Source organism: Myripristis murdjan, chromosome 20, assembly GCF_902150065.1.
Source record: "Myripristis murdjan chromosome 20, fMyrMur1.1, whole genome shotgun sequence".
Lineage (NCBI taxonomy): Eukaryota > Metazoa > Chordata > Actinopteri > Holocentriformes > Holocentridae > Myripristis > Myripristis murdjan.
In genome coordinates this window covers 2,328,739-2,356,451 of record NC_043999.1, presented here as the reverse complement: position 1 = coordinate 2,356,451, position 27,713 = coordinate 2,328,739, and the positions used below count along the sequence as shown (strand labels likewise).

Genomic DNA, 27,713 nt, shown 5'->3' with positions numbered 1-27,713 from the left:
ACCATCATCCAACCAGAGTCAAGAGCTTGTTTGACTTGACCATATTTGAATGTCCTGCACCTGAAGAAAGTAAGCAGTTATGCAGGAGGAATCCTTTTATGGCGCTTTTCCACTAGCACCTACTCGGCTCGAATCTACCTGGCTCGACTCGGTTTCTGTCGTTTTCCATTACAATTGAGTACCACCTCACTGTGGGTGGAGTCGTCATAGCAAGGCAGCGCACCGCCCAGCTCCCTCTGGATTCTTTGGGCCGCCACCAAGCACAGAAAAGTCTCCACCTCTTCATTTGACCATGGTACCGGTTTGCTTGCCATTTTCCAACTTTGCCAACTTCATCGATAATCAATGTGCACGGTCGCTGTTGCCGTTTTGTTTTTTGTTTGTTTGTTTGTTTTTTAAATGCCGGGTTTGGTTTTCGTGAAGGAGTGGCTCTCATGTGTCGTCACTCCCTGTCCAATCAGTGGCCTGCACTCTGTTTACCTCACATTTTTGGCTCGATTCAGCTCGACTCAGCTCGCTTGGAGCCCCGGCCGAGTAGGTACTAAATAGTATCTGCTACCAGGTACTACCACCTAATGGAAAATCTTACAAACTGAGAGTCAAGCTGAGTAGGTGCTAGTGGAAAAGCGCCAGTAGTGATACAGGCTCAGTTTTCTCTGCAATTTCTTTTCATCCATTGCAGCTCCACCTGATACTTGGTTCTCCTTCCATTGTTTCTCTCTCATGTCTCATCAGACTCAGCTTGTGTCTAATGAGGAGTCAGTCTGCTTCATCTGTCCAGTCAGCAGCTGTTTCTGTTCAGGGTTGTTTACACAGTAAAAGCAGCTTGGCCCGTACGGGGATCGAACCCGCGACCTTGGCGTTATTAGCACCACGCTCTAACCAACTGAGCTAACCGGCCAGGTGATGCTGCAGCTCCTCCCACAGAGCAGAGCAGGTAGTGCAGGTAGTCCTGAAGCTCCATCGTTTCCCTGGATGTCCAGTTTTTCAGGATTAAGAGAATTTTTAGGTTGCCATGTTTACCTCATAAAAAGTGAAGATTCAAAAAGAAGTGGTTGGCAAAATATGGAGCTGTCAGAGGTAATTTTCAATCACAATACTGAGACTTGTATAAATTATTTGGAGCATGAACAAGCTGACCAATGAGATAATGGTAGGCGGGTCTCCTTCCCACCTCCTGCCCTTCTACCCAGGTTCCCCTCGGGGATCAATAAAGTATTTCTGATTCTAATGCTGATTGATTCCACAACAATCAGAGAGCTTCTTCCAGGTTTTTCTTTCAATTTCAGTTTCAGAGAGTGCTTTGACCACCAACATCCACTTAGAATTTGCAAATATCGTAGTGAATAGATAAAAACGGATAATCATTTGGAAGTAGGAAAGCCAGATCCAGATCCCCACCAAAATGCAAGGAAATCTTCCTTGACCCAAAGCTGATCTTGCCATCAAATTAAACAGCCTTGTCGTATAAAGCTGCCGTCGTACGATATCCAGTCGGTTTTCTTCACATCCCTGCTCACACAGTAAAAACCAGCTGGCCCGTATGGGGATCAAACCCGCGACCTTGGCATTATTAGCACCACGCTCTAACCAACTGAGCTAACCGGCCAGATGATGCTGCAGCTCCTCCCACAGAGCAGAGCAGGTAATGCAGGTAGTCCTGAAGCTCCATCGTTTCCCTGGATGTCCAGTGTTTTTAGGTTTCCATGTTTACCTCATAAAGAGTGAAGGTGAAAACCACCTGAGCTAACCGGCCATGTGGCACCACATCTCCAGCCTCAGTATTTGATATGATATCATCTATTTAATTATCACTGCAAGGAATTTTGTTTTGGACACAAGTCTTTGCTAAAACGGGCGGTCAATGAGGCAGTTTTGAATCATGATATTGAGCCTAGTACAAATGATTGGGAGGATGAACGAGTTTTGCTTTTCTGTTCCAATTCAGATGGACAGCTGGAGAAACCAAAACCAGTGAGAGCTTCTTCCAGGCTTTTCTTTCAAATTCAGTTTCAGTGAGCGCTTTGATGTGATTTCTTCACCCCACCAGCATCCAGGGGCCTCATTTATCAACCTGTGCGTAGAAAAGGTTCTAAATTCTTTCGTAGGAATGAAACTTAGAATGTGTGTAAGTACAAAAAAATCCGTATTTATCAAATGTGCGGACACCGGTCGTACGCACACCAGTAAGCAATCTGTGATGATAAATCCCACCTGTGCTAAACTGCCATGCTCGTGCATGGTTAGGCTCATTTGCATTCAGAAACGCCTCCAATTGACCATATATGGTAGCAGCAATCCCTTTAAGAGCGCATGAATGGATTTTTTTCCTCGGCTTTTTAGCAGGCCTATTGCGCGCTCAATGATGGTTCTTGAACGAGCATGAGCCCGGTTGTAGCGCTGCTCCTGCGGGGTCCTCGGGTTGGCTCCGGGGGTCATTAACCATGGCTTCAGTGGTTATCCCCGATTACCCATAGAGCCGTTATAATAAACCATACGAAGCCCAGAAAATAATTTCAAAACGTTGTAACACTCACTAATAAGCCAGCCATCCTCAAGAGCTCCTGCTTGGAGGCGCACACCCACAGAGCTCTTCTGCAGAATGAATGAGTCGTGCGTTCCTCCAAGATACCGGGCAACAACGTTTAACAGAGACATATTTGCATCGCAGATTATTTGTGCATTGGTTGAATGAAATTGGATTGTGTGGTGGTGTTTTTATTGCGATGTGGGTGCAATCTATGGCTCCAATTATGTTTGGGAATCCGGCGACGGCGTGAAATCCTCGTTGAATTTCGGCTTGTTGCTTGATGTCTGTATGAGAACTGAATATAAGTTGGGGCCAGAGAAATTATTGCATCCAACACTGCCGGCATGATTCTGTTTAGTGTCGGCTGCGAAATGCCGCATATGTCTCCAAACTCTAGCTGAAATGTTCCTGTGGCCAAAAGTCCCAGGGTGGACAGGAGCTGGATGCGCACTGGGATGGCTTTGGTGCGTTTTGTCTCTCACTTCAAAATTGGTTGTAAATCACGGCATAAATCCATCAGTATGTTTTTGGGGAAGCGGTACCTGCTGAGATGCCACTCTGTGCTCTCACTGTCAGCACGCTCTTTGAAAACGGTTCTCCAAATCCTCCAATAGTGCAAGATAAGCCATGGCACTTGCATTTCAAGTTTTCTTTTCAGGTTGTCCTGTCACAGCTGTCTTTTATAACTTGTTACATCAATTATTGAAATTGTCTGCTAAAATACTAAATTAGATTTTTTTTATGAATTAGAGGAAACAGGGAACGTGTGAAGTTGCTGAACACTGTGACTCTCTTCGTGCGTTCTATTTGTGGTTTCACCGTTCTACCACTAGGTTTTGTGTGTACGCATGGTAAGAGTTGTACTTAAATTTACACATGTTCCTACGCAAAAGTACAAGTTGATAAATCCCATTCTTTGCGTGGGAATGTTCTTACGCACCCATTACGCACACATCTGTGCGTATGCACGGTTGATAAATGAGGCCCCAGAGCTTGTTTAACTTCACCATATTTGAATGTCCTGCACCTGAAGAAAGTAAGCAGCCATGCAGCAGAAATCCTTTCTGTGGTATTGGGTCAGTTTCCTCTTCATCCATTGCAGCTCCACCTTATACTTGTTTCTCCTTCATGTCCCATCAGACTCAGCTTGTGTCTAATGAGGAGTCAGTCTGCTTCATCTGTCCAGTCAGCAGCTGTTTCTATTCAGGGCTGTTGACACAGTAAAAGCCAAGTGGCCCGTACGGGGATCGAACCCGCGACCTTGGCGTTATTAGCACCACGCTCTAACCAACTGAGCTAACCGGCCATGTGACAGTGAGTTCAATCAGTCAGTCCCTGGTGATCTGAAGTGACAGTTCCCGTGTTTTATGACTCCAGGTTTGGGATCAGTTCATGGCTTTACAGGAGGCAGCTTGACAGCAGCAGTAGACAGAGAGTGGAAGGTAAAGGGGAGAGAGGGGCTGACATTCAGCAGAGGGCTCAGAGGGCATGTTTTATCTTGTAAACTAACTTTAACCAACTTGAGTCTTTATCTGCTCCCCTGAGTCCAGGAGGATCTGCAATCCCTTGGATTTTGAAACCTTTACACAAGTAATTGTAAAAACAGAAAAATGTACAGTAGCCAAGCTGAAAACAAGACGGAGACACTTGGTTTTCTCTGGGAAGCAGTGATGCAGTTTGTAGTTAACTGAGGCACAGGGGTTTTGACTGAAAGCCTGATTCTGGTTCTGTTGGAGGTCCCTGCTGAGAAACAAACACTACTGACCGACTCATCGGCACATCTTTTTATCCAGCTTCCTCTGTTACCGTAATCTAGATTGGAAGCTGGTGTCAGGAACTAGCCGAGGGGTTTTCGTTTGTCCCAGGTTAGTGCCAGTGGAAAAGGCTTGCAGCGGTCAGCCTGAGCCTCAGCTGATACCAAACTGTGTTTCACTAGCTGGGTTTCCATCCACCTATTTCTATTCGCATTTTCATAAATTGCGAAAAAAAAAAAAAAAAAAGAAAGAAAAAAGAAAAAAAAAAAACTTGGATGGAAATGCCAGGAATTCGAAAAACGGACGAAAATTCGCAAAAAAGTTTTTACGCTTGGAGGAGGTGGATTTCTCAGCGTATTGATAAAAGAAAATGCGACTTTTTGCTGTGGAAACAGGTTTTGCGAATAAACGATGACTGGACCGGATACCTTGTCACACTTCTACGCTTCAGTCTTATTATTATTATTATTATTATTATTATTAGTGTTGTTGTTGTTCTCTTATTCCTTATTTAGGATGGCTCGGTACGAAGTTAGCGCTGCCAAAATAGTAAGCAGACTTCTCCCAAGAGCCGACAAGTTCAGCAGGAATCTGTCCCTGATCAGCTGTTGAGTGTCAGCTGAGTGTTTGTTGTTGTTCAGTCGACACACAGACGCTGTCTGATGACATCATCTCACGGCGCACTCTTCTCTGAATAATCGCAAAACAAAACTAATGGAAACAGGCATAAATTCGCATTTTCTTTTGCGCATTTTGACAAAATTCGCTCAAAAATTTCGATATATTTGGATGGAAACCCAGCTACTGGCTATGCACACGTTTCCACACCAGCAGAAAGGTTCACCGTACCTTTCTCGGGAATGTGGTTCCACCTCAGTAGCAAAGACCTTCATGAATTCAGGAACCACCACTGGACTGGTGATGAATTTACCAGGACGCTGTGCGGTTTGTCACTTTTCTCTCAGCAACAAAGATGAAGCTGAAACAAACGAGTAGAGCTCGTCCGTTCGCCAACAACACGACGTTGGCGAAGGTGTTCCACATGTTGGAGCGTCACGCCACACGCCACACACTCCCTTTGGCCAGCCGGTGTGAAAAGCCGATCTTCTTCCTCGGCCTGTGAAGAAACTTTCCACCAAATTTCACGCTAATTGATTCGTGACTGTTTGAACAGCACAGCAGACAGAGGGAACGAGGAGAAAACATAAACCCTGAGGGAGAGGTTTAATCTCTCTCTCTCTCTCTCTCTCTCTCTCTCTCTCTCTCTCTCTCTCCAGGCGTACCATTGGTATGAGTTGGGTCACAAGCGCGGTCACTTTGCCTCTGTGTGGCAGAGATCTCTGTACAACGTGGACGGACTGAAGGCTCAGCCCTGGTGGACGGCCAAGGACACCGGATACGTGGATCTGGTCAAGGTGTGTGTGTGTGTGTGTGTGTATGTGTGTGTGTGCAAGCAGGTTGTAATTTTGTCTTATAAGGATACATAAATTTAAAGAACTGATGTGACGTGTGTGTGTGTGTGTGTGTGTGTGTGTGTGTGTGTGTGTGTGTGTGTGTGTGTGTGTGTGTGTGTGTGTGTGCAGACCCTGGAGCGTAACTGGAAGGCCATCCGGGACGAGGCGCTGGCTGTGATGGACCGAAACACCGGGATGTTTGTTCCGGAGGAGGAAAACCTGCGAGAGAGGGGCGAGTGGGGGCAATACACACTGTGGCAACAAGGTGCACACACACACACGCACACACACACACACACGAGGAGAAATTCAGAAGTATTGCTGTCTCATCCGCCATATTTTCCTTATTGATCTTGAGCAGGGATGATTGAATTACTGAGGTCTGATTTCTGTGTGTGTGTGGTTGTGTGTGCGTGTGTGTGTGTGTGTGTGTGTGTGTGTGTGTGTGTGTGTGTAGGGAGGAAGGTTGGAGATTCCTGTCGCAGTGTCCCAAAGACATGCTCACTGCTGGAGAGGTATCCTGAAGCCACCGGCTGCAAGAGAGGCCAGGTACACACACACACACACACACACACACACACACACACACACACACACACACCCTGAAGATATTCCCTCAATATGAGAATTTTAGGATTTCACTGGGAAATTTATTCACTTGTAGAAACCACAGATGAGTTTTTTATTATTTTATTTTATTTTATGTCTGGATTATACAGTTGTTGTCACCATGACGACCGTGTCTGCGTGTGTGTATATGTGTGTGTGTGTGTGTGTGTGTGTGCAGATTAAGTTCTCGGTGATGCACCCGGGGACCCACGTGTGGCCCCACACCGGCCCCACCAACTGCCGCCTCAGGCTGCACCTCGGCCTCGTCGTGCCCAAACACGGCTGCAGGATCCGCTGCACCGACCAGACCAGGTGACCCTTCATCCTCCTCATCCTCCTCATCCTCCTCATCCTCTTCATCATCCTCTTCATCCTCCTCATCCTCTTCATCATCCTCTTCATCCTCTTCATCCTCCTCATCCTCTTCATCATCCTCTTCATCCTCCTCTTCCTCCTCTTCATCCTGCTCTTCATCCTCATCATCCTCTTCATCCTCATCATCCTCATCATCCTCTTCATTCTCCTCTTCACCTTCCTCATCCTCCTCTTCATCCTGCTCTTCATCTTCATCATCCTCTTCATCCTCCTCATCCTGCTCTTCATCCTCTTCATCCTCCTCATCCTCCTCATCCTCCTCATCCTCCTCTTCATCATCCTTTTCATCCTCTTCATCCTCTTCATTCTCCTCTTCATCCTGCTCCTCATCCTCCTGCTCATCCTCTTCATCCTCCTCATCCTCATCTTCATCATCCTGATCCTGCTCTTCATCCTCCTCATCATCCTCTTCATCCTCTTCATCCTCCTCCTCATCCTCCTGCTCATCCTCTTCATCCTCTTCATCCTGCTCCTCATCCTCCTCATCCTCCTGCTCATCCTCTTCATCATCCTCATCCTCCTCATCCTGCTCTTCATCCTCCTCATCCTCCTCTTCATCCTCCTCATCCTCATCATCCTCCTCTTCATCCTCCTCATCCTCCTCTTCACCCCGCTCTTCATCCTCCTCTTCATCCTCTTCATCCTCCTCATCCTCATCATCCTCCTCCTCATCCTCCTCTTCACCCCGCTCTTCATCCTCCTCATCCTCCTCCTCTTCACCCCGCTCTTCATCCTCCTCATCCTCCTCCTCTTCACCCCGCTCTTCATCCTCCTCTTCATCCTCCTCATCCTCTTCACCCTGTTCATCATCCTGCTCTTCGCTGTGCGTCATCTTCCTCCTTCATCTTCCTTCATCCACCTCTTCCTGCTCATCCCTCCTCTTCCTCTTCCTTTTTCCTCCACCTCTTCCTCATGTCCTCTCCTTTCCTGTTCCTCCTCCTCTTCCGCCGTTTACTTCTTCTTTCTCTTTCTTCTCCTACTCCCTCTTCCTCTGCCTCCTTCTTCTCTTCCCCTTTTCCTCCCCCTCTTCGCTCCATCTCCTCATGTCCTCCTGTTCCTCTTCCTCCTCCTCCTCCTCCCCCTCCTCTTCTTCCTCCTCCTCCCCCTCCTCCTCTGACCTGTGTTCTCCTCCTGTCTCAGGGAGTGGGAGGAGGGGAAGGTGTTGATCTTTGACGACTCCTTTGAGCACGAGGTCTGGCAGGAGGCCGACAGCTACCGGCTCATCTTCATCGTGGACGTGTGGCACCCGGAGCTGACGGCCTACCAGCGCCAGACGCTGTCGCCCATCTAGAGCCACACACACACACACACACACACCCGGCTGGCTGTCCACCAGCCTGAGGGGGACAGACTGCCAATAACTTGCTGATCAATCAGCTGATCAATGGACTGATCGACCTGATCGGCTGTTCAGGAAGAATCACCGACCGACCCACTTACCGACTGTTTTTTTGTTTCTGTGGATCAGCGCACATCACACTGAGGGACGGAGACATAACATGGAGTGTGTGTGTGTGCATGTGTGTGTGTGTGTGTGTGTGTGTGCATGCATGTATGTGTGTGTGTGTGTGTGTTTTCTGGGTAATACTACTGAGTGTCAGCAGAGAAACTTTCTCCAGAGAAACACACCAAAGACACTCGCTTGTTTCACACACACACACACACACACACACACACACACACACACGAGCTTCAGATCATGTTGGAAACTCGCCTTTTAGCACAACGTCGCTCACGTGTGAAAATCTTTAGTCTCCAAAGTGTCGAAGAACAAGCTTTGTTTTTGCAGCTCAACCACCAAGCAGCTTCCAGTCTCACCAGTGGGGTTAGATTTTTAAAATATAATCCCACTGGATTATAAGGATACAGATGATAAGATGCTTTTCTGTTTGTCCCAAATTCTTTTCAAGTGTTTCTCCTCCATCCTGCAAGACGGGAGCTGCAGTCTTTTCACCACAACCTGAAGATGAGCAAACACCTTGTGGTGATTTGGTAATAATCACGAGCGTTCCCTGATCAATATTTAAATCCAGACCCGTCCTCTGGGGTAGTGTGTGTGTTGTCTCGTCTCCTGGATGACTCTAACACAGTGTTAGTGTCCAAACAGCTCCCAAAGTAACACCAACACACGGGATTAGGACAGTAGAAACAACAACAACACCGGTTCCCTTTTTTTTTTTTGTGTGTGTGTAGTTACGATTATTTAAATTATTATCGGGTCATGTCTTGGTGTAAGGTTACGATGCAGACGTTTCCTGCCAGATCTACTTTCCAGCTCACACAGGAAAATGACAAGAAAAGAGACGTTTAATTTCTTCCAAAAAAAAAAAAAAAAAAAATGGGTACCTGGACTTCACTTCATATTGTGATGAACGTCTTTGTCACCTTGAGTCTGTCAGCGTCCCGATGGCGGCTGAATGTAACAGTGAGCCTTGATTATGGTTATAGATGATGTGAAAACACAGCATGAGTTTGTGCTGTTGGGAAGAGTTCACTTTGAAAACGCAGAAGATCAAAGTCGGGTTTTGAGATCTCTCACTTCCATCGGTTGATGATTTAAAGACGAGACATTCGATTTTTTTTTTTTATATACATACTTACGTACGTTGAAAACAAAATGATGCTCCTTGAGGTTTACATCGTATTTTTCTATGCTTACGATCGTTCATATTGCAGATGTGCCTTCTTAAAAAATACTTTTATGGAGCACACTGATGATTGACTATTCCACATCCTTTCCTTTCAAAAATGCCGACCAAGACGACACTGAATTGGTAACCGACGGAACAGATTTTCTACAGAAATGCGTTCGTCTGCCCTCCCACACAGTTTAACACTAGATTTTGAGTTTGTGTGTGTCTTTGTGTGTTACCTGTCTGCCTCACATCGCTGCTAATCACGTCGCTCTTCACCTCTCAGAGCTTCTCGGTCTGCTCACTCTCATCTGATTCATTAACTCAGTGAAGCTGAAGGGAGCACGGCAGCCTCAAGGAAGAGTGACTCAATGTTTTTTTTTTTTTCAGCGGAGGTTTCCAGAAAGCGCTCGTTACGTATTTCTCATTATAACCAAGAGGCACCGCCTTGCAGAGGCTAACGAGCTAGCTTCCAGTTTGTGGTACCGTTTGGTTTGCTGACGGCATTAATTAGCTGTTTTTCAGTCAGTCCAACAGAGGAAATGTTCCCTCAACTGCATTTCTCAAGTTACCTGAACGCAGCACGTATGAACTGTTGTGATGCATCATGGGAGTGACTCAGACGATCACACATTCAGCCTCGCGCAGCTCCAAATAAAGAGAGCCGAGTCACTTTGAGTTCAGATAAAGTCTGTTCACACCAGATCTCACGCAAACACACTCACACCTGTTCACTTTATCAGCTCCACCTGCACAATCTAATCTAATCTAATCTAATCCGGTCCAGCTGTTGTGCCATAAAGTTTCCTCTCCTGCTGCCTGTAACGCTCAGGTTTTGTTTTCGTCACAGTAATAGAGGTGTTCATTCAGCGTCCAGTAGAAACTCTCCATCATGGACTCACTTCCTGCCAGCAGCTGGTTGCCATGTTGGTTCTTAATGTTCCTCCGGTCTGTAGCTGTTGTGGTTTGTATCGTGTGGTTCTCTGTTCTCTGAGGCCGAGGAGATCAACAGCTCCACGGATGCAAAAAACCCAAAAGCTCATTTGACTGGTCGGTCAAAAAAAAAAGAATCTACCTGATCTTTGGTCTGTTTCTTTTGTTTTCTTTGTTGGGTCGCTCTTTATTTGTTGAAGACTTGCAGAGGAAACACGGCACGGCGGCTTCGTTTCCTCAACACTTTGTCCTGCCAAATGTCTGACGCCTTTCTGAACCACCTGAAGCCCGGTCCTTTGAAGTTAGGGTTACCGCCACCCCAAAGCATTCTGGGTTGCTCCCCTTCTTGTCGTGTTTAGTCACTCTTCACACTGACTTCACAAATATGCTACTGATCATCAAGTCTGCCTTTGACGGATTTTATTCCAAAACACAAAATATCCACAATCCTTTTGAGGGGTAACATTGCTCCTTGGTGATTAAATATGCAGATGATTCTCCGTTCTCCTTTTAAAAAAAAAAAACAAAACACATCTGTTTTGTAAGGTCTTACATGAAATACCTGTGGTGTGGTTTACTTTCATGCTGTAAATTATGTTTTGAGAAGAAGCATCACATTTTTCCACTAACGGCTAATTCGTTTCAGGATGACCCTCTTCATGTGGATTTGATTAAAATGTAAATGTAAATGTAACTGTAACCGAGGCACGGCTTGGAAAGCTCCATCAGACACTTTTGCCAAACGGTTGCCAGAGTTCCCACCTTGTCATAGCAGCCAATGAGATGTCCTCTGCTTTTGGTACTTTCTGGTTTGATTGAAGACACTGGAACCAAGGAGGAGTTTATCCCTAACTGTCATCCTACTGGAGGACTAACATTGATCGTCCAATCCCAAACAAGTAGATGCCACGCAGACCTTAGTTTGATTAATCTTAATCAGAATCAATGTAGCCTCTAGATTTCTGCACAGATCATGAACAAAGAATATTATTCATGCCGGCATTTCCGGACTCTCGAGTCAAGTGTGTCAGTCGCCTGAATGAGCACAGATCTAAAAACTCAAAAACATGATGTCAGATTTGTGATGTTTGGCTCATTGACTCTCATTCATCCTGACCGTCGTGCTGCTCCCATGAACAGGAATCCTGTCATAAACACGTCATGTGGGATGTGTCGCAGCCGTCGACTCCTCCTTGGTTTCTTTGTATTTCCTTGGAAAATTTGCCTCCAGGTTCCTGAACTCACCGAGCTTCGAAAAACACACCTGCCAATACTTGTATCTGTGATTTTTTTTATTTGTTGTCTTTGTTTGGTTCCATGTTGTAATTAGTTGCACTGTACAGTTTTTGTTTTGTTTTTTCAAATAAACTCTAAAAATGTTCACAAATGAGTTCACAAATTTCGCTTTCACCATCTGTGGCTGCTGGTGTGTGTGGATTAACGTCAAATCCCTGCGGTCAAAAAGAAAATCTGCCTCCTCAAAAAGTCTTCAGGAAGAAAATGAGTCATTTACATTCATATTTATATGTTTATTTGTATTTGACCAGAGTCTGTCACTGATGTCTACAGTTACCATTTAGCTCATTTTCACTTTTTTGAAAGACGGTGGTTCTTTGGTTCCACCCACTGAGGATTAACTCAACCAACGAGATTAATATGGAAGTTTTTAATTGAAACTCCAGCCTGACAGTTCCCAGACTGTAACACAGTGATCATAAAGGAGAATCAGGCGCACAAAGAAAACTACAGACAGCTAAATATTCTGAGCTGCCACAGCGACCCTGACCAGGACAGCTGAGGCAGAAACTTCCTGTCCTTTCCTAAGTTTTCAGTTGAGACAGGAACAGTTTTAACGACGTGGTATTCCAGAAGCAAATCCTAAATAAGTTGTTCTCAGGTTAGGAAATCCTGAATCAGTTATTAACGTTTATTTTATCAACACTACTTCTCTCATGTCACCAAGCTGAACGACCCCATTCCCGCGGGGTCACCTGAGGAAAAGAAAAACAAAAACACCCAGATTAGACCCACACGGTGCCGTCTTTTTCAAATCTGTGGCCATGGATTCGTAATCCAAGGGCACAGATTATGGATCTATGAACCCGGGGGAGAGGCTCTGTGGAACTTCAGATGCACCAAAGACTCGTGATTAGAGACGTTCCAATACCTTTTTTCCTTCCCAATAATCCAGTACCTGAACTTGCATTCCAGCTGACACCGAGTGCTGATCCAGAACCACTGAGTTTTTAAAAAAAAAAAAAAAAAAAACATAACAGCTGTGTAGATGTGATGTGACTGAATCTGAAGCCTTGCACGCTGCACACATCACCTTTTTACTGGTGGGACTTTCCAGTGTAAGATACTGCCAAACTGCTGACATTGACATGACATCTTCTAGTTAGTCCAAGGTACCCGGGAGCCCTCACACTGCAGGTTCTGGGGGCCCTAACGTTGTGCTGAGGGCTCCAGGGGCCCGTGTGGTTAGTTTACATTTTAAACATCGAGGAATCTGGGGGCCCTAACGTTGTGCTGAGGGGTCTGGAGGGCCCTAGTGGTGAGCCCATGCTATAAGGCACCCAGGGACCATGTGGTCAGCTTGCATTGTGCACACTGGCGCCCTGGTGTTCACCTCCCCCCAGGAGTCTCAGGCCGCGCACTGCACACAGTCTGAGGCTTGGAGGCCCCCGGCAGACTGAGGCCCCGGGACTCCGGCCCCACTGGCCCGGTCCAAAATCCAGCCTTGACTGTCCTCTGATTGAAGAAACAGTGACAGCTGTTTTACTCGTCTTTTTTTTTTTTTTTTTTTTTTACAGTGGTTCAGTTCAGTTCAGTTCAGAAAACTTTATTTATCCCAACAGGGCAATTCATTCATTTGCAGCTTTTCCACATGCATCCCATACAACCATCAGAGTCAAGGAAACTAACGCACACGGGCATGTAATAATTAATTGCATAGTGAAATCAGTGCTCAGTAAGAACAACAGAATCTGTGGTAGAATCTAATAAATAAAATAAAATCCAATGAATAAATAAGACCAATAAATAGATCATTCTCTAAAATATTACAGTTTCATCTAAAATGAGCAGGGTCTGTGTTTAAAAGCTTGCTAGCAGAAGGGATAAAAGACTTTGCGTAGCGATTTGTCCGACTGTTGGGTGGCGACCTGAAGGCAGCAGTAAAAACTCAGTCGACAGAACGTGGTCTGGCTGGCTGATTATCATTTTTGCCCTCTGAAGCGGCTCGTTCCTCCCAGACTGTGACCAAATTCATCTGCTTGGTGCCAATAATTTTCGAACACACTTTGACAACTGTGTTTAAGCTGTTCTCCTTCACAGACGACCCACTGAACCAGCAGAAAAAGGAAAAAGTTAAAAGGCTTTCGATAAAAGAGTGATAAAAATGACACAAGATGGTCTCACAGACATTAAAAGAATGTAGCTTCCTCATTAGATGAATTCTCCATTGACCCCTTTTGACAATAAGCTCAGTGTTTCCCTTGAATTTGAGCTGCGAGTCAAATGTAGTGCCGAGGTATTTATAAGAATCGACTATTTGAACCTGCTCATTATGGATGGTGCTGCTGGCTCTCCATGTGCCCTGACGTCGCCTAAAGTCGATGATCAGTTCTTTTGTTTTTTACACATTGAAATCTAACAAATGATCATCGCACCGTTTAATGAAGTCAGGTAGTAGTCCAGTCATTTCATGAAAAAACCTGGGACAAATTGCAAGAGAAGCAAACTCAACTGATTTTGTATCCTCAGTTTGTCCTGAGTGAGGGGAAAAAAGTCCCAAGGAATCCCATTGGTGGAAAGTTTTGAAAATCACCTCTATATGACCATATAATACCAAAAAACACCCTTTTTAACACACAAAATTTTACTTTCAGATATCACTATAAAAATTCACAAGATGATTACACACACAAGGACAAGAAAAAAAGTCAATTACAAGTTCTTTGAATTATTTTGTTTACACATGCATATCACACATTATCTGATTTGATATGTGCTAATAAGGAATATAAGGAATAAATGCCAGAACAGATATTTAAACAGTGAATTAAAAGGTTACTATATATATAACCTTTTAATTCACTGTTATATAGTAACCTTTTAATTCAAGGTTACTACATATATAGAGAGACCTATGTGGTCATGAATAGGTGATTTTCAAAACTTTCCACCAATGGGATTCCTTGGGACTTTTTTCCCCCACTCAGGACAAACTGAGGATACAAAATCAGTTGAGTTTGATTCTCTTGCAATTTGTCCTAGGTTGACCCCAATTTTGGCCTAAAATGACTGAACTAAAGGGCCTGACCCTGATCTGAATCTTGGCCCTGAAGGTGAAGGGCAGTGTCACCTGAAAACTTTACCATGTAGCTGCCCTCCTGTGACGTCCTGCAGCGCTCTGTGGACATAATAAAAAGTAGTGGTGACAGGACGCGACCCTGGGGTGAGCCTGTGTGACATCAGGCTGCACTCCGACATTTTTTAGTGTTTCTCATGCGCTCACCTGGATTGATAATAAAATGACATGGTATCAGATCAGTGAAGAGACCAACACCCAGTCCAGACTTTCAGGCTGTACCCGAGGCGTTTCAGATTTCTGTCAGGATCCCGGTCGCCCCTCGTCCCGGCGCCCTCTGATCCGTGCCCGACAGTGAACCAGTGAACACAACACGAGGCGGGTCGGTGTAAATGTTTACTTCTATACATTCATTGAAAGGAAATACATTACATGACAGTCGAGTGGAGACCAGTGTAGCCCTGATGAAGAGTCCCACGCTGCAAAAACACCACCGGCTCGGCTCGGCGCGGTCCTCCTCGCCCCGCCGGCGTCTCCCGCGGCGACCCGCTTCACGCCGACATATTTTCAGTGAAATTATCTTCCCGCCGTACAAGAAACGTCTCTGCTGGTTTCATGAAACATCCCACATTCTCGTTATTGTGAATTTGTTTAAGACATTTCTTTCAAAGTGACATCAACATCCAACAAGCTTCTTTTTTTTTTTTTTTTTTGCCTTGTTTCAGTTTGTCCTTCATGGTCAAACTGACCAGAAGATAATTTGACTTAAAATACCTCCGGATAGCCAGTAGTAAATAAAATAATTAGCCAAGTGTATCATTTTTGCAGTGTAACAACAAGAATAGTAATAAGTAACAATAATATACAATCTTCAAATAACATACTTTCAATAAAAACAATCGCTCCGCCTCCTCAGCGGCGGAGGTTTCAGGCGAGGGGGCGGCGCTCGGCGGCGGCGCTCGGCGGCAGGAAGTTGACACGGCGGTTCCAAACGCTCGCCAGATGCAAAAGTTCCACTTTGACCAACAGCTTTACTTTTCTTTTTTTTTTTGTTTTATTTTGAAAGCACACAGCTTCCATGAGGCGGCGAGAGACCCTGCACACTCAGTCCCGTCACCATGACAACACACACTGCATTTCCTTTGCTCTCCTTTGAGCGTCGTCTGGTTAAAACCAGCAGACCGAGGTGTGACAGGTCAGTGTCACGTCCTGGATTAACATTTAATCTCATCAGTAATCTGCCAGTAAACTCAGCCAATGGCATCGCAGCTGCTAATTTCCTCATCGCCGTCTTTCAGACATTTAATAAAACAACAGATATTCAGTTTGAAGGATTCTGAGCGTCGGGTCTCCTGAACGCCACAGGAACTGCAACGTCAACGCGCTTCAGATTAAAGGGATAGTTCACCCATAATGCATCATTTTTGTACGCAGCCCTCACCGTGTGCTGCCTTCGCTGCCTGACGAGGAAAGTTTTACCCACAATCCCTCTTGGTAAAGTCATTCCAAAAAGACAAGCCGTCTCTGATGCAGTGGAAAACGTGCGGCCCTCAGTTTCAGGAGTTCACTTTGAGAAGCTCCTGCAGGAGAATCCACGTCTCCAGGGAACACAATACACACTCACTCAGGCTTATTTTCCGATGAGAAAATAATCTGGCTGCTCCATAATCTGCCCTTCTTCGTGTCTCCATGACTTTTGACACCTTTTTTTTTTTTTTAACAAACATTTTTTCCCGCGTCAGCGTGCGCGGTCGGGCCTCGGTGCTTTTAAATCGGCACTAAATTCACGTATTTTGTGTCCAAATTTGCCTTTTTTCGCTGTTTGAACACCAGCCTGGTCACCGACGACTAATTGGCTCGTAAGTCAGTTCAATTCTTTATTTTCTGTGGTTTAAACGCTGGTGAAATATGAAGATGAAAGCCGTCTTCACTGCTCGCTCTTGTTTGCTCTTTGCTCCTGTATGCAGATATGAAGTGTTGTGACTGTGACAGAGAGCTGAATGATGCTAAAACAGTTTCCAGCTCCTTCTCTACATTTTGTTTGTTTGAAGTGTTGCCATCAGGCGGACGGTACTGGGCGATAAAAACAAAAACCAGCAGACTGAAAAACAGTTTTTATCCCACTGCTGTGAACCAGTTAAATACCACCAACTTCCACTAAACAATCCTCCTTGTGCAATATTGAAAGGTGACACCGCCAAGAGTTTGTTTCTGTGCAATACTCACTCTTACAATAACAAATCTGTATCAATATTGGAAACATGCAATATCTTTAGAATGTGAAGGAGTGTGTGTGTGACTGTTTCTTTTCCCTTATTATTTATTATGTTTTTTGTTTTCTCTGCTCTGCACCGAAGGATGGCACCTAATTTCGTTGCTAACCATGACGATGACAATAATGGGATTCTTATCTTATCTTATCTTATCTTATCTTATCTTATCTCATCTTATCTTATCTTATCTTATCTTATCTCATCTTATCTTATCTTATCTTACGCCCCTGAGCTCTGGAACACACCACCTTTAGACATCAGGGAAGCCGGCTCACTAGACATCTTTAAAACTAGATTAAAAACCTCCCTTTTCACTGGAGCCTTTAACGAGCTCCTGTTTCACTCCACCCTGTGCTGATTGCTGATGTTTTATTGTTTTATTTGCATCTTTTGTTTTATTTCAAAGTTCTCGTCTTTACCCTTTTCCTTTTTTTTTTAATTCCACCTTGCGCTGTGTTTTATTCTTTTTAATGTTTTATTTAATGTGTTTTCAAATGTTCTTCTTTTTATTGTGAAGCACTTTGAGCTGCAATTCTTGTATGAAAGGTGCTATACAAATAAAGTTTTATTATTATTATTATTATTATTATTATTGTTATTATTCTCTTCTGCTCTGAGGCTGAATCCTGCAGTAAAAAGCTGAGACCCTCAGTCAGCAGCCGGAGCTTTGATCTGATCTGATCTGAATCCCAGCGGCCGACGTGGAGCAGAGCCGCTTCACTTCCTTTTGGACAAAACTCAAAACTCCTGCCTTTATCTGTTTGTTTAAATCCATCCCATTTTTTAAAAAAAAAAATACATTTTGTATTATTTGTACAGAAATTACAGATGAACAAATTATTTTCTGACTGATAATAATGAAATAGAGATTAAGGGTTAGGATTAAATAAGTTTTTTAATCTTCCTACTCCTTTTCGAGCATTTTAATGATCATAGATGCATTTTATTTTATTTTATTTTTCCTTTATTTTTGGACCTTTGTTTTCTTATTTACCTTTATTTAGTATTGATTATTATTATTTTGTTTTTGTTTGATTTACTGCTGTTTCTGTTCGAAATAAAGATCTCAATCAATCAATCAATCAATCAATCAGTCAAGCCGAACACCTGAACATCAGCGTGATGAGAAGGAGCTAAAATCACAGAAAACCTTATTCGACGTGCACTTTGATTTTTTTGTCACATCCGATAACATGGAGGGGGCGGGGCTTATGAGCTGTGCTGCAGCCAGCCACCAGGGGGCGACAGAGAGACAGGCTTTTATACAGGCAAAGATTTAAATCACTAACGATGAATATTAGCATAATGTTCCAGTTTCCTCCACTGGATCGGAGGCAGCAGGTGTTCTTGGAAGTTTACCGTGAGGGATTGTGGGTAAATGTTTCCTGGTCGGGCAGTGAAGGCACCACGGCGAGGACGCGGTGTGAAAAAAAAAGCTGATGCATTATGGGTGAAGTATCGGTTTCAGTGCGACCGCGGTGTCACATTCCTGCCGCCGTCCCGAACGAGGACCACCCAGCTGTGTTGCAGACGACACACACACACACTTTGTCAGAGAGTGTGTGTGTGTGTGTGTGTGTGTGTGTGTGTGTGTCGGGTCAGGACAGCTGCTGCTGGCTGGAGAGGGGAACGCTTCCATCTGCACACGGCTCAGTGACAGGACAGACTGTGTGTGTGTGTGTGTGTGTGTGTGTGTGTGTGTGCTGACTGGGGCGGGGGGGCAGGAGGGGGTCCAGTTCAGGTCGACAGAACAAAAGGACGCAGGTTCAAATCCCTCAGCTTAGCAGTCCACAGCTGGCAGAGTGTGTGTGTGTGAGTGTGTGTGTGAGCGTGTGTGTGTGAGTATGTAGGATAGTGCGTAACAGCTCTTTGTTGTGTGTGTTACATGTGTGTACAGTGTGTATGTGTGTGTGTGCGGTGTGTGTGTGTGAGTCGTGCACCTATATGCAGTGATTTTGGAAAGTGTTTGTGTGTGTGTGTGAGTGTGTGTGTGTGTGTGTGTGCATGCAGGGAAGTGTGTGTGTATGTGTGTGTGTGTGTGTGTGGGCTCAGTCCAGGGCCAGCAGCGGCTGTGTGCTCGTCTCTCTGTCCGTCTGTCGCAGAGTTCCTGGTTCCACTGCTGACTGAGACCTGCAACACACACACACACACACACACGTTAGAGTTTTATCCAAGACAACAACAACAACAATAATAATAATAATAATAACAACAACATCCATGGTACTGCAGGTTAACAAACAGCTGTGTGTTTTCCTTCCTGCTCGCCAGTTTGTCCAGAACTTGGCTGGGCTTTTTGGCGTTGCCATGGTTACACGCTGGGTAGTCATGAGTTTAGAAAAGCTGAGCCGAACCACAAGTGCAATACACACCTGCCGGCCAATCAGAAAAGAGCATTCACACAGATCGTGGTGTGAGAAATCAGCGCCAACAGACGGGCTCACACCTCCGCTGGGACTTTATGACCTCAAAATGATCAAGTTGTTTTTTTCTCATAAAATCATGACTTTAATCTCAGAATTCCTGATTTTTTTCTAAAAAATTTGTGACTTTTTTCTCATAAAATCACATCTTTAATCTCATAAATCTGTGACTTTTTTCTGATTAAATCACGACTTTAATCTCAGAATTCCTGACTTTTTTCTCATAAATTTGTGACTTTTTCTCATAAAATCACGACTTTAATCTCAGAATTTCTGATTTTTTTTCTCATAAATTTGTGACTTTTTTCTCATAAAATCATGACTTTAATTTCAGAATTCCTGTTTTTTTCTCATAAATTTGTGTTTTTTTTCCTCATAAATTCATGACTTTAATTTCAGAATTCCTGTTTTTTTTTTTTTTTTTTTTTTAATAAATTTGTGACTTTTTTCTGATAAAATCACGACTTTAATCTCAGAATTCCTGATTTTTTTCTCATAAATTTGTGACATTTTTCTCATAAAATCACGACTTTAATCTCAGAATTCCTGATTTTTTTCTCATAAATTTGTGACTTTTTTCTCATAAAATCATGACTTTAATTTCAGAATTCCTGTTTTTTTTCTCATAAATTTGTGGGGTTTTTTCTCATAAATTCATGACTTTAATTTCAGAATTCCTGTTTTTTTTTTCATAAATTTGTGACTTTTTTCGCATAAAATCACGAATTTAATCTCAGAATTCCTGATTTTTTTCTCATAAATTTGTGATTTTTTTCTCATGAATTTACGACAGAGTTTTTTTCCCTGGAATATTACCCGCCCCCCCTCCATGCTCTGGGTTTTTCTCCCTCCAGTGGCCCTGAGATGCTAACATGTGGAAACGCTGTCAGGAAATGGCTTCTTTAAAAAGAAAACATGCACACACACACACACACACAGGTAATCCTCCTCCTCACCTCTTCATCACCTCCTTGTCTCCTCCCCCCCCGGCGGTGCAGTTCTCGCGGACGTGCAGGGCGTCGTACGTCAGCGTGTACTCAGTCTCGTCGTTGTAGTCGGGCCCCAGCAGTGTCCGGGCCCAGATGCCCATGTCGTACGGAGGCAGCGTCCCGCCGAACTCGGACGGCAGGCACTCGGGCTGGATGAGCTGGTGCAGCGAGTTCAGGTTGTTGCCGTGCAGGAAGATCTGCAAACACACCGGCTCGTTACCACCCCAAATTATTATTAGTCTTCATTTTGATCTCGTTTTTCATTTTTATTTGTTTTCAGTTCCGGTCAGTTTCCAGAGCGGGTTTGCTGCTCTCAGTTTTGTTTCAATTGTCTAAAAATGGCAGAGAGTTTCAGTGCTAGTTTCAGTATTTTTTATTATTTATTATAATATGACAGTGTATTAGTGCCATAGCAGGGAGAAAAAAGACATTACAGAGCCAGAGGAGGAGGAGGGGGGTGATATTCTGAGGAAAAAAAAACTCAGGATATTAGAGAAAAAACTTGCAAATTGTCATACTATAATGTCACAAATTTGTGAGAAATTGTGAGATTAAAGTCATAAATTTATGAGAAAAAAAAACTGAATATTCTCTGAGTTTCAAGCGGTTAATTTACAAGAAAAAACTCACAAATTAAAAAAAAAAAAAAACTGAAAATTCTGAGATTAACGAATCACAAATTTGAGGTGATCAGCTGCAGGCCTGAGACACGGCCAGCAGGGGGCAGCACATGAGGAGCCATGGACAGAAAAAAAAAATACAAGAAAATATATTTTTCTCCCCTGGCTCCATATTTTTTCTCCCGATAGTCGATATTGTCTCTATATTGATTTTAATTTCATTGTTAGTTTTGTAAGAACACAACACAAGTTCAGTCAGTTTTCTCTAAATTCTAGTTTTAATTTTTATTTCGGTTAAACTAATTTTTTTTCCACGCCTTGTTTTAGTTTTTGGTTTAGTTTTAGTGAACTAGAAAAACCTTGAACACAAACCCGACACGGTTGTCTTTTATTCTGCCATCAAGCCTCTGATGCTTCACTTTGGCGAGGAAATGAGGAAAGAATGAGAGGAGAGGAAAGGAGGGAAGAGAGAAAAAGAAGTAAGATGAAAAGACAAGGTGTATGAGGAAACACAGGAGAGGACAGGTGAGGACATGAGAGCGGAGGAGTGGAGGAGAGGAGGAGGAAAAGGAGAAAAAGGCAGCAGCTTTACCCTTTTCCTGGTTTTGTCCTTCAGGAAAGGCTTGATGATGGTGTACATGGCGTGGATGTACCAGGGCTGGTTCACAAAGTGGATTCCTCCAAAGCGAGCAGGAAAACTGTCCTGAGGAGAGGAGACAAGGAGAGGAAGCAAGGACAGAGGAGAGGAGGTGAAAAGGGAGTCAGTCTGCTTTTTCAATATGAGGTGTGTGTGTGTGTGTGTGTGTGTGTGTGTGTTGCTGTTGGTGTGTGAAACCTTTAAGTTCCATTACAGATTTCACTCCAAAATCTGAGGAGATCTGCTGTGTTGGGTAGCCATGAGTTTAGAAAACTTGAGCCGGCCAATCAGAAAAGAGCATTCACACAGACTGTGTTGTGAAAAATCAGCGTCAACAGACGGGCTCACACCTCCGCTGGGACTTTATGACCTCAAATCCTCAAGTTTTTTTTTCTCATAAAATCACAACTTTAATCTCAGAATTCCTGATTTTTATTCTCATAAATTTGTGACTTTTTTCTCATAAAATCATGACTTTAATTTCCAAATTCCTGTTTTTTTTCTCATAAATTTGTGACTTTTTTTTCTCATAAATCATTATTTTAATCTCAGAGTTCCTTTTTTCTCATAAATTTGTGACTTTTTTCTCATAAAATCACAACTTTTTTCTCATAAATTTGTGACTTTTTTCTCATAAAATCATGATTTTAATCTCAGAATTCCATTTTTTCCTCATAAGTTTGAATTTTTTTTTTGATAAAATCACAACTTTAATCTCAGAATCCCTGTTTTTTTTCCTCATAAATTTGTGACTTTTTTCTCATAAAATCATGACTTTAATTTCCAAATTCCTGTTTTTTTTTCTCATAAATCATTATTTTAATCTCAGAGTTCCTTTTTTTCTCATAAATTTGTGACTTTTTTCTCATAAAATCATGATTTTAATCTCAGAATTCCATTTTTTCCTCATAAATTTGATTTTTTTCTGATAAAATCACAACTTTAATCTCAGAATTCCTGTTTTTTTCCTCATAAATTTGTGACTTTTTTCTGATAAAATCACGACTTTAATGGTCTGCTGTGTTTTGAATGATATTTTAATGGTTTGAGTGGTGTTTCTGTACCTGCAGGCCCTCGATGGCCAGTTTGAGGATGTTGGGCGTCAGCTTGGACGCCTGCTTGAAGGAGAAGTTGCTCCAGTCGATGATGAGGATGAAGCCGTTGATCTGCAGCTCCGGATTCTCTATCAAAACCTCCAGAGAGAGGAGGATCGCCCGCAGGATGTCTGTGAAGGAGTTCCTGGGAGGAGGCGAGGGAGGGAGGCGAGAAAGGAAAGGAAGCGAGGGAGGGGAGGCGAAGGAGGGAGGAAGGTGAGGAAAGGATGGAGGCAAGGAGGCGAGAGGAGGGGGTGAGAGAAGGAAGGAGGAGAGGGAGAGAGGGAAGGAGATAAGGGAGGGCAGGGAAGGAGGTGAGGGAGAGATAGAAGGAGGCGAGGGAAGGAGACGAGGGAGGGAGAGAGGGAAGGAGGTGAGGGATTGAGGCGAGGGAGGGAGGGTAACAAGGAGGTGAGGGAGGGAGGCAGAGAAGGAGGTGAAAGAAGGATGGAGAGAAGGAGGGAAGGGAAGGAGGGAAGGAAGCGAGGTATAGGAGATTAAAAAAAAGACGCAAAGTGGAAGGAAGGAAACGAGGGAGGAGTGAGGAGAGGTGTCAAAGAGGAGGAGGGAGAGAAAACAAAGAGTAGTCATGCAGGGAATGTGTGTGTGTGTGTGTGTGTGTGTGTGTGTGTGTCATCAGTCCGTCAGCGTTCAATCAATGGCTAATCAATACTGAGAGAGAGAGAGAGAGACGAGCTTCACACACTGTAAATCTTAAGTACAATACAGCTTTCTGTGTGTGTGTGTGTGTGTGTGTGTGTGTGTGTGTGTGTGTGTGTGTGTGCTGAAGAAAGAAAGAGAAAATCAATCAGCCAGTTTTCAATAGCTAATCAATACTGAGGGCGAGAGAGAAAGAGAGAGAGAGAGACATTCTTGGCTGCAGTATTGACTCTTCATGTGCAATCAATAGTGAGGGACAGATGTGTGTGTGTGTGTGTGTGTGTGTGTGTGTGTGTGTGTACCTGCTCTGGTCCCAGTTGGAGGCGAACAGGATGAGGATTTTTCGGCCATGTTGGTCCGGAGTCTCCAACACTCCTGGGAAGCCGTCCATCAACGCTCGCTTAATGCCCGGGTCGTCCACCTGACACACACACACACACACACACACACACATGCACACACACACACACACACACACACACACACACACACACACACACACGCACACACACAGGTTAATGCACACTGCAAAGAAACATATAAATACATTCATAGCCATAACACACACACACACACACACACATGCACACACACACACACACACACACACACACACACTCACCTTGAAGCTCTGGAACATGTCGAGGTTCTGCTGTCTGAACTGGAAGTACTGGGCCAGCAGCCTGAAAGTCTCCGTCTGGTCGAACTTCCTGGCTCTCAGGAAGCGAAGGATGAAGTCGTCGTCCGTCCGCAGGAAGCCGATGTCGGGCCGCGTCACGATCATGTCCCGCACCTGCAGCGCACAAACACACACACATCAGAAACACACACACACGTCATAAAGACACACACAACACGTCATAAAAACACACACACACGTCAGAAAAACACACACACACAACACGTCATAAAAACACACACACACATCAGAAAAACACACACACACACGTCATAAACTAACACACCACACGTCATAAACACACACACACACGTCATAAAGTGACACTCCCACAGGAGGAGCAGGACGTGCAGGTCTGAGGTCTGTTACTGATCATTTTCACAGTTTTAAGTTTATTCTGAAGTTCATGTTTGAGTGGATGAAAGGTTGAAATGGAAGGAAGCTGCATTTTCAAAAAAAAAAACAAAACAAAAAAAAAAAACACCTCCATAGAGACAGATCCTACACTGTACTGTAGTATAATCCACTGTAATCTACTATAATCTACTGTATAATCTACTATATAATCTACTCTGAACTGCACTATGCTGTACTGCGCTGCACTATACTGTACTATGCTGTACTATGCTGTAGGACACTGTACTATGCTGTACTATACTATGCAGTACTATGCTGTACTATGCTGTACTATGCAGTACTATGCAGTACTATGCTGTGCTATGCAGTACTATACTGTAGGACACTGTACTATGCTGTACTATATGATGCAGTACTATGCTGTACTATGCTGTAGGACACTGTACTATGCTGTACTATACTATGCAGTACTATGCTGTACTATGCAGTACTATGCTGTACTATGCAGTACTATGCTGTGCTATGCAGTACTATACTGTAGGACACTGTACTATGCTGTACTATATAATGCAGTACTATGCTGTACTATGCTGTACTATGCAGTACTATGCTGTGCTATGCAGTACTATACTATAGGACACTGTACTATGCTGTACTATATAATGCAGTACTATGCTGTACTATGCTGTACTATGCAGTGCTATGCAGTACTATACTATGCTGTACTATGCAGTACTATAGTATGCTGTACTATGCAGTGCTATGCAGTACTATGTGCAGTACGATGTGCAGTACTATGCAGTACTGTGTGCAGTACTATGCAGTACTATGCAGTACTATGTGCAGTACTATGTGCAGTACTATGCTGTACTATGCTGTACTATGCAGTACAATGCAGTACTATGTGCAGTACTATACAGTAGTATGCGCAGTACTATGCAGCACTATGCAGTACTACGTGCAGTACTACACTGTGTGCTGTAGTAACACGGCCCAAACAGCAGGATCCAGAAAAGCTTCTGAAAGGAGAAACAATAGGAGCTGAGATAAAATGCAAATTTGTACGAGGGCAAAATTTACAATTAAATGACAAATTAATCTCCTTGTCTGCCTGCGGGCTCTGCCTCGCCTGCTGTGCTGCTAATCCTAATTGTAAATCGCTCAGGATCAGCGCGCCTGCTAAATGCCTAAATAATAATCGTAATCCAGGGATGACTGTCGGGCTTGAGCTTGATTTAATTTAGGGATTATTTGTGAAGAGGCAGCAGGAACGCAACTGCAAAACGAAAGGTGACTAATCCATTACAGCTGTTGTTTTTCCTTTCTTTTTAAGGTGATGTGTGTGTGTGTGTGTGTGTGTGTGTGTGTGTGTGTGTGTGTGTGTGTGGTACACACTCAGGTGAGCCACAGGTAGACTGGCTTCCTCTTTCTGTCTGTCTTTCTTGACGAGGTTAAAATACTTTGTTTGACACTAAAGACGAGACAGTTTACTGAGTCACAGCTAATCTACCTGTTCACTGGTACTGAGAACACACACACACACACACACACACACACACACACACAGGATGAGACACAGCAGGATGGGAGCAGCTTCTACAAATGCAATCTGTACTGTGCTATACTGCATTATACTGTACTAACCTGTACTATACTGTACTACCCCATACTGCACTACACTGTACTACCCCACACTGTACTACACTGTACTACCCCGTACTGTACTACACTGTACTACACTGTACTACACTGTACTGTACTACACTGTACTACACTGTACTACACTACACTGTACTACACTGTACTACACTGTACTACACTACACTGTACTACACTGTACTACACTGTACTACACTGCACTACACTGTACTACACTGTACTACACTACACTGTACTACACTGTACTACACTGTACTACACTACACTGTACTACACTACACTGTACTACCCCATACTGTACTACACTGTACTACCCCATACTGCACTACACTGTACTACACTGTACTACACTGTACTACACTGCGTTGTGCTGCACTGGGCCAGGTGATGATCTTGATGGTCTGGAGCTCCAGAGCAGCTGAGAGCATGAGGGAGTTTCAGTCTGTAACTTTGATCTCCAGGAGACGTAAACGACACCTTGATGCTCCTCAGAGGACGAACCCTGTCAGCTTTGGTGACCTCATGACCTTTGGTCTGGCGCCACCTTCAGGCCAAAACATGCAAACCCCATTTTCCTGTGACCCTCATTCCCCCAACGTGCACACACTCGTTATTGATGCATGACTGAGGCGATTGACTGATAATCAGATTATAATCTGTTAATTTCCTCTCAGTCTGCTGTGTGGCCCGGTGGCGGCGTACCTGCTGGATGTCCTGGTGCAGCGTGTCGGGGTTCTCGTTCAGCTCCAGGCGAGCCTTCTCCGTGGTCTCGGAGCTCAGGCCGGCGTGGAGGTGGGTCATCTTGCCGCCTCGGTTTGGTTCGGTTCTGTGCCGTCAGCGAGCGCCGCGCCCGGGTCAGCTTCCTGTTCCTGTTCCTATGGCGACCTGAACCACCGGACCGTCCCGCTGCGTCGCCTCCTACGTCCTCGGTGTCAAAGCTTTCGCCGCCACTTTTCTCTCCTCAGATTTTCTTGGTTTTGTCCGCCTTTGGTTCCTCCGCCTGTGCGTGGCTTTAATCCCAGATCCTTGCGTTTGGTGCTTTCAAAGGTGCATTTAAGAGTCTCGCCTAAGTTCCTCCTGATTCGTCTGATGTGGAATCCAAACGTACTTCCTCAGTGGAGCACAGTCCGGTTTGCTGATCTCACATCGATCAAAGGACTGAGCGAAGCAGGAGAGACAGCGGAGACGCAGTTTGAGACTCTGGATTCTTGTTTTATCTAAGAAACAATCATGGTCGCTGAGGTCTAATTTCCACACTCTGTGCAGTCCAGTGGGCGTCAGCAGTGGAGCTTAATAACTCAGAAATCGACAATCTTTACCGCTGTCTTCTTGTACATTGCCGAGAATCCCTGAAGACCGGTGATAATTTGGGAAGGAATCTGTTTTGGTTGACAGGAAGTCAGTCCGTCACGTCTTTGTAATATCTGTTTCTCAGTATCTTTGTCCATAAAAAAAAAAAAAAAAACAAAAAGAATAAAACAAAAAAATGAGCCTCAAAATGGAAGGACGGCCTTTCAGAGGAGCACGGGAACACGAAACTCCAGCATCGAGTTCACATCGTCTTTGTCCCGCGTTTCTCGCCGTTTGCCGGGATCACAGCCCCTGAGCCCCTGCCGTCCCGCGTCGGCGTCCCCGCGGCGTCAGATCCTGGCCTGGCGTTTGGCGGCCGCCGCCGTCGTCGTCATGTCCGGGAGGAGCGGCGAAGCGCCGCGGCTGGTGTGG

At 44.3% G+C, this 27,713-nt stretch overlaps 2 protein-coding genes and 3 non-coding genes across 6 annotated transcripts in view; 1 reads left to right on the top strand and 4 right to left on the bottom strand.

Moving 5' to 3' along the window:
* Positions 1 to 10,800, top strand: part of unm_hu7910 (un-named hu7910) — a 66,946-nt gene extending 56,146 nt beyond the window's left edge. For both annotated transcript variants that reach the window (XM_030079489.1, XM_030079488.1), the window contains 5 exons: positions 5,562 to 5,699; positions 5,868 to 6,003; positions 6,196 to 6,287; positions 6,526 to 6,659; positions 7,863 to 10,800. In XM_030079489.1, the coding sequence (XP_029935349.1) occupies positions 5,562 to 5,699; positions 5,868 to 6,003; positions 6,196 to 6,287; positions 6,526 to 6,659; positions 7,863 to 8,013 (651 nt within the window). In that variant the 3' untranslated portion in view covers positions 8,014 to 10,800. The remainder of the gene's footprint in view (positions 1 to 5,561; positions 5,700 to 5,867; positions 6,004 to 6,195; positions 6,288 to 6,525; positions 6,660 to 7,862) is intronic.
* trnai-aau (transfer RNA isoleucine (anticodon AAU)) lies at positions 828 to 901 on the bottom strand. The gene has a single exon. It is a non-coding gene; the product is annotated as a tRNA-Ile (tRNA).
* trnai-aau (transfer RNA isoleucine (anticodon AAU)) lies at positions 1,536 to 1,609 on the bottom strand. Its single transcript has one exon. It is a non-coding gene; the product is annotated as a tRNA-Ile (tRNA).
* On the bottom strand, positions 3,763 to 3,836 carry trnai-aau (transfer RNA isoleucine (anticodon AAU)). The gene has a single exon. It is a non-coding gene; the product is annotated as a tRNA-Ile (tRNA).
* Positions 10,801 to 18,921: 8,121 nt separating the features above from the next.
* LOC115378955 (clavesin-1-like) lies at positions 18,922 to 26,792 on the bottom strand. Its single transcript, XM_030079551.1, has 7 exons — positions 26,694 to 26,792; positions 23,919 to 24,089; positions 23,599 to 23,717; positions 22,607 to 22,781; positions 21,498 to 21,608; positions 20,253 to 20,482; positions 18,922 to 19,003 (listed from the first exon to the last, which is right to left on the bottom strand). Exons 1-7 carry the CDS (start codon positions 26,790 to 26,792, stop codon positions 18,922 to 18,924), a joined length of 987 nt encoding a protein of 328 aa, XP_029935411.1.
* Positions 26,793 to 27,713: the final 921 nt, after the last annotated feature.